The sequence below is a fragment of the Peromyscus leucopus genome, chromosome 1 (assembly GCF_004664715.2).
Source record: "Peromyscus leucopus breed LL Stock chromosome 1, UCI_PerLeu_2.1, whole genome shotgun sequence".
Classification (NCBI taxonomy): Eukaryota; Metazoa; Chordata; class Mammalia; order Rodentia; family Cricetidae; genus Peromyscus; species Peromyscus leucopus.
In genome coordinates this window covers 4677720-4685834 of record NC_051063.1, presented here as the reverse complement: position 1 = coordinate 4685834, position 8115 = coordinate 4677720, and the positions used below count along the sequence as shown (strand labels likewise).

At 45.5% G+C, this 8115-nt stretch overlaps 2 protein-coding genes across 4 annotated transcripts in view; one reads left to right on the top strand and one right to left on the bottom strand.

Annotated features, from left to right (window-relative positions):
* The first annotated feature begins 1659 nt into the window (after positions 1–1659).
* Positions 1660–6813, top strand: Tmem216 (transmembrane protein 216). Of its 3 annotated transcripts, none has more exons than XM_028884254.2 (5): positions 1660–1743; positions 2297–2398; positions 2837–2929; positions 5298–5499; positions 6253–6813. In XM_028884254.2, the coding sequence occupies exons 1-5, from the start codon at positions 1731–1733 to the stop codon at positions 6266–6268; spliced, it is 426 nt and encodes a 141-aa protein (XP_028740087.1). In that variant the 5' UTR covers positions 1660–1730; the 3' UTR covers positions 6269–6813. The 3 variants fall into 3 exon arrangements, with proteins under 3 accessions (XP_028740087.1, XP_028740086.1, XP_037060577.1); XM_028884253.2 differs by having other exon boundaries at positions 2834–2929; XM_037204682.1 differs by having other exon boundaries at positions 1666–1757; positions 2834–2929.
* Cpsf7 (cleavage and polyadenylation specific factor 7) overlaps positions 5297–8115 on the bottom strand; it is a 27193-nt gene continuing 24374 nt past the window's right edge. The window contains exon 10 of the mRNA XM_037204655.1: positions 5297–5558. The gene's annotated coding sequence lies outside the window, so the exon portion shown is untranslated. The remainder of the gene's footprint in view (positions 5559–8115) is intronic.

Genomic DNA, 8115 nt, shown 5'->3' with positions numbered 1-8115 from the left:
TGCATCTTTGGCCTTGGTTTCCTCAGCCCCAGCAAACCTGCTGTGTGTGCCATTATCTGGGCTACTGTATCATGCTCACTGACTTGGGGGCAGCAGACCAGGCTGCTATTCTGAGTTTCCTGCTGTTTACTGACTCAGTCTCAGTGTCCCCTTTTGGCACCCATGGAGTTATGGCATCCTTTGACATGGAACAGCATCATTTTTCTTAAGGAGCCAGGAGATAGGAAAGCTATGGACTATATAATCTCTGTTGACAATGGGTGAACTTTTCACTGTAGCATGAAAGAGATGTATGTGTACACCACACGTAGATGTATGTACTGACTGGGTGATTTAAGACCCTCTATTTACAAACAAAAAAACAACCGGCCGGGGCTGGAGAGATGGCTCAGAGGTTAAGAACACTGGCTACTCTTCCAAAGGTCCTGAGTTCAATTCCTAGCAACCACATGGTGGTGGCTCACAACCATCTATAATTAGACCTGGTGCCCTCTTCTGTCATGCAGGCAGAATACTGTATACATAATAAATAATTTTAAAAAAGAAAAGAAAAAGAATTCACCCTTAAAACAACAACAACAACAACAACAACAACAAAACAACCGGCCACCTTCCCTTCATCTAAGGCCCAGAGCAGGAGTGTATATAAGGGCAGTGCAGATGGGGTACAGGCAGAGATCCTTTCCATGGCCTCAGCTTGCCCTGGCCCTTGTTAGACCCTCAAGGTTCCAGTTAAGACCAGCCAGAGCATTGTGGCACCCACCTATAATCCCAGTACTGGGCGGGAAGCACAGGCAGGAGGATTTGAGGCCTGCCTGGCCTACATAGGGAGATCTGTCTAACCAAACCACAACAAAAACAATATGCCAGTGGAAGGCAAAAACAGGGGTGAAGGGGCCTGAAGAGCAGAGGTGGAGGTGAGGGGCAGCGGAGGGAGGCTTTCTACATAAAATTCTCTCCCCAGGCAAGGAGAATAACAATTACCATCTTTACCCACGCTCCTATTAGCTAGGGGTGTAGCACTTTCATTTCAAGTTAGTTACTCCCCAGTTATTCGTTGCCTGACTGCTACACTTTAAAGCTTGCCGGCTGAGTCAACCTGAGTCCCTTCAGAATCCTTACTCTTCCACTCTCCTGCCTACAACAACATGCTCTTGCAGCTTCAAACCGCAACCAGGGTTCATACTCAGCTTGTTGGAAATGCCTCTCAATTCCCGCCTGGGTGTATGCAGTCTCTCAACACCCTAGCACTTTTTGGGTCGCAGGAGGATCACGTTATAGTGCCACTGTTTTTCCTTGTACTTCTAGAAAGGGCATTCTGACGGTTCTGGTTTCTCCAGCAATATCTTGTGTTACGCCAATCGCCCCCGGAAGCCTAGTGCAGGGCAGTGCCATAAGGCGTTTGTTTTTCACAAAGCCGTGGGAAAGAAGAATGGTGGGCCCAGGGCCGATCCTCCGACCACACTACCCGACCCGGCCACTCAGGCCCAACGCCAGGGCGCGGGGAAGAGAGTTCGAGAGCTGCTTGGGTCTTCTGGACTCTCTGGTTTCGTACAAAATCGTCATCCTCCCGCAGACCACAGTAGGCAGTTGACGGCGAATGCTCTTCCGCGCGCGTGCGCAGCCGGTGCGATGATCATAGAGTGGCACGGATAGGCAGAGCGGCGCTTCCGGCCCCGCCACATTTGCTCCCGGAGCTGCCGCGTACGCAGTTTCCATGGGGACTGAACATGGCGCCGCGAGGTGAGACTCCGGAGGTGTGTGTCTCTGCCCCCCGTCCCATCGGTACCTGCCAGGCCCTCCACCTCTGTGCTCTCCAGAGCTCGACCTAATACCCCATTCTTAAAAGTTGGGGGTCTCACTCTTCATTTGTCCGAGTGGGGCTTGCGTTGCCCTGACCACCCCGAGTGCCCGCCTGTGTACAACTCGGATACTGTACCCTTAAAAATCCCGGGCTGGCCCTATTCTGGGACTGTTTAGTTATGAATCCTCTAGCCTTGGACAGACACGCTGTTGGTCTCTGCGCCCCAATTTCCCCTTCAGTAGTGACAGGGTTGGATCTCTGAGGTGCCTCTCAGCTGTGATGATAGCTGAATTGCAGAAAAGTCGACCTGAAAGTAATTCCTGGGCAAGGAGGTGAAGGCTACCCCTTCACATTAATACTCTCACTTCATAAACAATCAGAAGTTTCTCCCTCATTCACCATGACCTTGTGTTTTCTTCAGATTACACAGAACCATACAGGGAGTAGAACTCCAGCTGCCCTTCTGCCCATTCTTTGTGTTGCTTTTTTCAGATAAAAGGTTGTCCTCAACACCTCTGGAAGTCCTGTTCTTTCTGAATGGGTGGTACTATGCGACCTATTTCCTTCTGGAGCTCCTTATTTTCCTGTATAAAGGTAAGGCTGGTCTTGACTGCCTCTGCCCCAACAGCCCTTAACCACTTTAGTCGAGCACCAACTCCCACCAAGAACCTTTCATTCTTTTCTGGCCCCTGCAGCATCTCTTTTCACTGCAAGGCAGAAGTCTCTCCAAGTGATGGCTTTAGAATGATTCTGTAGGAAATTTCTTGAGTTTGGGAAATGTGGTCTTCTCCATCCTGACTCTTCCCCATCTCTCTTTGATGAAATATTCAGATCTGTGTACCATTATAATTCAGCCATTTGGTGGCGTAGAACCCCCACACTTAGTAAAAAAGCCCGCAGCTGGAACAACCCACACCTCGATAGCTGGTTCATGGGAAACTAAGACTAGTGTCCATGTTGTTCCTGGGTGTGTGGCAGTCCTTGTGGGGACTGTTCGGTGGCGTTTACAGACTCTGGCTTTTCCACCAGCAGGTCTCTTGCTGCCATACCCAACAGCCAACCTAGTCCTGGATGTGGTGATGCTGTTCCTTTATCTTGGCGTTGAAGTAATAAGACTGTTTTTTGGTAAGTTTTGTCCAGAAAATATTTCCATTCCTTATGAGACATGCTGGAGCCTGTAACTTGATTAACAAGACAAAGAACATAACCTAGACTCACTATCAGATGTTGGATCTGGTAATATATCTCATTACTTCTTCCCTGAAGCTTTAAGCTACTGCTTCATATTAGGTCAAGATTTACCTTTGTGTTTCTGAGTGGGGCTGGAGGACGGCCGTAGCATTTGATCTTAGATCATTCCTTTCCAGTTGCCTGACTGCTACAAGAGTTCTTACTTCTTGCTTTGTTTGGGAAAGTAAAGCATGCCTAAAGAGCTCTAAGATTCCCTCTACTTCTCTAAACAAGGATTTCTGTAGAAGTTTTTAAGCCCCAGAAACAGAGCAAAACCCCTTATTACTTAGAATGTATCACCTCTGAAAACAGGTTAAAATACAAACTCAAGAGGGGAAATGGTAAAGGGATACTAACAGTCACTTCACCTAAGTCATTGTAGAGGATCAAAAACCTTGCCAAGGTGAGCATGGTGGTACATGCCTTTAATCCCAGTACTCCCAGGCAGAGGCAAGGGGCTCACTGGGCATTTAAGACTACATAGTGAGTCCCAGGCCAGTCAGGGCTGCATAATGAGATCCTGTATCAAAAAAAGACAAAACTTGCTAATGTGCTCAAAGTCAGTAAAGAAAAGCAAGTTGAAACAAGGCAACATTTTTTTTTTCACATATTACATTGGCAATAGCAACAACCTACAGTATCCATATTTGGCTTTTGGAACACACTTTTTTTTAATTAAAAAATTATTTTATGTGTATGAATGTTTTGCCTGATGCCTACAGAGGTCAGAAAAAGGTGTCGGGCTAGAGAGATGGCTTACTGCTTTTGCAGGACCCCAGTTTGGTTCCCAGCATCAGGCAACTCACAACTGTGTGTAACTCCAACTCCAGGATCCAATGTTGTCTTCTGGCCTTGTGAACACATAAACACACAAGTAAGAATTAAAAGGAAAAGAGAAGAGGGTATCAGATCCTTTGGAAATGGAGTTCCAGACTATTGAGCTGCCATGTGGGTGCTGGGAATTGAACCTAGGTCCTCAGGAAAATCAGTAAGGGCTCTTAACCTTTGAGCCATCCATTTTACCAGCCCCAAGTAACAGATATTTTAATGCATTTTCTATATTTTCTTACATTATTTTCTATGTTAGTTGAAAAGTTTTTAGTGTATGTATACACACATATATTGTAGACACATTTTACATATATAATTTTTATAAGTTGTTGTATATATACATATGGTTACAAATGCATACATGTTATACACACACACACACACACACACACACACACACACACACACACTTTAGTTTTGATTTTTTGAATCAAGGAGACCAGGATGATCTTGAACTCTCAACTCTGATACTTTAGCCTTGGCTGTCGTAGACTCTCAATATAGACCAGGCTGGCCTCAAACTCAAAAGATCATGTTGTTCGAATGTTAAAATGGTCTTTTAATAAAAACCCAGAGCCAGATATCAGGATGAAAGTTGAAAGATCAGAGAAGCAGAGCAAGCTACAGCCACCACCTCTTACCTCACCAAGTCCTCAGCTTGAAAGAGCTCCAGCCAAAAGGGCTTCAGCTGAAAGGGTTCCTCAGCCGAAAAGGCTTTAGTTCCTGTCTCCTCACACCTTTTATACCCTTTTCCACCCACCATATCACTTCCTTCTTAGTGCTGGGATCAAAGGTGTGTGCCACTACTGCCTGGCTTCTCTCCTAGAATGAGTCAATCTCATGGTGGCTTTGAACTCACAGAGGTCCAGATGGATCTCCACCTTCCAAGTGCTAGGATTAAAGGTGTCACTGCCTGGTGTCTATGTTTAATCTAGTGGCTTGTTCTGTTCTCTGATCTTCAGGCAAATTTATTAGGGTACACAGTATATCACCACAGACCCACACCTGTCTGTGCTTCCCCCCATTTTTTTTTTTTTTTTGGTTTTTCGAGACAGGGTTTCTCTGTATAGCTTTGTGCCTTTCCTGGAACTCACTTGGTAGCCCAAGCTGGCCTCGAACTCACAGAGATCCGCCTGGCTCTGCCTCCCGAGTGCTGGGATTAAAGGCGTGCGCCACCACCGCCCGGCTCCATTTTTTTTTTTTAAATGCAGAATCCCATTGTTCCCTGGGTTGAGTCAGAATGGAAGCAGGGCCTCTGGAGTAAGTTACTTCAGTCACGTAACGCCCTGAAGCTTCAAAGTTTTAGTTCAGTGGGACTTCACCTTTAAATATGACACTCCTATCTGTCACATCCAGATACCTGAGGAGAAAAACAGACTGCCAGGGAAAGCAGTCACCACTTGGAGGTGACTCTGGGGGCTGTGTTTTACAGGTACAAAGGGAAACCTCTGCCAGCGAAAGATGCCCCTTGGCATTAGTGTGGCCTTGACCTTCCCGTCTGCCATGATGGCTTCCTATTACCTGCTGCTGCAGACCTATGTCCTTCGCCTGGAAGCTATCATGAACAGCATCTTGCTCTTCTTTTGTGGCTCAGAGCTGCTGCTTGAGATGCTCACATTGGCCACCTTCTCCAGGTATTACTGCTGAGGGCTGGGTTCCCCACTCAGGGATGGATGCATTGCTCTTTAAAGGCCTGAAAAGTGTAGAAAACTAGATTTGAGGGGGTGTCTATGGGAATGCTTTCCTTACTTCCAGGAGGTAGGAAGGTTGTATGTGTGTGGGCTGCATATGTATGGTTCACCTGTGTATACACAAATGTCCAGGTAGGTAGGTAGGTAGGTGTGTGTGTGTGTGTATATGTGTGCGTGCATGTGCAGACCAGAGGGTGATAACAGATGTCTTCATCAATCACTTTCCACCTTATATACTGAAGAGTCTCCGACTTGGCTAGTCCAGCTAGCCAAGCTAGCCAGCTTACCCCAGAAATCTCATTTCTCCATCCATGGATGCTGGTCTTCATGCTTGGGTGGCAAATACTTTTACCACGAAACTATCTTTCCAGTCCCAAAAGTTTCTTTTTTAAGGAAGATAGTCTTCTGTTTCTTTGGAGTTAAGAGGCTTGAAATATACAGAGTTCAAGCTAATAGTTGTTACTCAATGGTCTTTTTTTTTTAAGTAATTATTTTTTATTTTATGTGCATTGGTGTTTTGCCTGCATGTATGTCTGTGTGAGGGATTCAAATCCACTGCAACTTGAGTTACAGACAGTTGTGAGCTTGGAATTGAGCCTGGGTCCTCTGAAAGAGCAGCCAATGCTCTTAACTGCTGAGCCATCTCTCCAGCCCCACTCACTGGTCTTTTAACAGTTTCTTTCTTTCTGCCTTTAGTATGGACAAGATCTGAAGTACAAGAACTCCAACTGGTACCCATGAAGGTGACAACACGTATCCTTCTGGTCCTTCAGCCACACTTGTGAAGAGGGGTAGGTCAAGTTGGCCTGGGAAGGTGGTGTGGTTTTCCTCAGCACAGACATGTGGGCCTTGAGCAGCTACCTGAGGTCAGTGGCATCGTCTTTAACCCAGGACCATCAGCAGGAGACACTGACATTTTGTGGTAGGGAAGGGCAAGGCTGTCCCCATCTTGATCTCACAGCTTCCTACTGACCTCAAGTTTTCTTCCTTGGTCATCATGGCCAGAGTTCCTTGTGTGGACCATCTAGGCTTATTGGGCTTCCAGTAGGACCTGAGCCACAGCACCCTGTACATGTACCACATCTGTCCTGCATGAGCACGAAAAGTCATGATGATGGGCTCCTGGGCTGATTCAAATACCCTCCACCCTCCATGCTCAGAGATGGAGATCCAGAACCCTTTTAGTAGTTCATAGTATTTTTCTATTATGATCATGAAGAAAACATGGTTTTATAATAAAAAAAAATTATTTTCTCATGTGGGGCTGGTTGTCTTTTCTATATCATACCTGGTTTAAGTTTCATCTCTTCTAAGGGAGGGCAGAGGCTGTCCCAGCAGTGTGTTCTGAGGCTGTTTAGTGGTAAACTGCGACACAAAGATAGTGATGAAAGTGTCCCACTGATCTTTACCCCCCTCCCCATACCCAAGTTGCAGCCTGAATCCCAACAGGCATTGCCATGTTGTTTGTCTTCTTTAGGTCTGTCAGTGGCAAAAGACTGGGTGAATGTTCCACTGTGCCCCAGGTTTGCTTGTCTCAGTTCTTTCCAGCATAGGCCACGTATAATTAGAAATTACAAGAAATATATTCTAAAACTGACCAAAACCTTTTTCCTTGAATTAGCTGAAAAGGAACATTTACTGGTCAGTGCTGAATATGGCCATGTATTTTATTCCAGGAAGCTACCAGTTGTGAAAGAGTCCACTGTAGGAAGCCTTGAGGTCAATCGTCTGTGTCAGACAGATCCTGGAAGATTTTTGTTTGCTTATGTTGCCTTTTAAGCCTGTTTCTTTTCCCCTTAACTTTCTTTTATTAATGTTTTATTTAAACTCATTTTATGTGGATTGGTGTGAAGGTCAGATCCCCTGGAACTGGAGTCACAGTTGGGAGCTGCTATGTGGGTGCTGGGAATTGAACCCATCTCTGAAAGAGCAACCAGTGCTCTTAACTACTGAACCATCTCTCCAGCCCCTTAACTTTTTTAAAAAAGATTTATTTATTATGTATACAGTGTTCTGCCTGCATGCCAGAAGAGGAAACCAGATCTTATTATTGATGGTAGTGAGCCACCATGTGGTAGCTGGGAATTGAACTCAGAACCTCTTGGAAGAGCAGCCAGTGTTCTTAACCTCTGAGCCATCTCTCCAGCCCCCTTTCTTAACTTTCTTAAGGCTGTCATTCTGTGGGCTCCACAGCCCAAAGCACTGATGACTTTGTTTTCTCTTCTCTGTGCCCTTGCCTCCTAGTTGTCCTTGAGTCTATGATGAAAGTTCAACTACAAAAAATAACAAAAATGTCTAATAGGCCCTTCCCTGGGGCTTCTATCTCCTGTCTCATTGAACATCAACTTTCTGCTTCTCACACTTGCTTTCTCTAGCTTTGCTTTGGTTAGTGCCATAGAATAGAGAGGAACCTATTCTCCGTGACTTCCAGATCTCATTTAGATGTCCACTAGTTTCAGCCCCCTTCTCAGGAGCACAAATGAACAAAGATCAGCTAAGTGGAAGTGGATTTTACACCTAATTGTTAAAATTCAGGACTTTCTAAAAAAATTTTTAAAA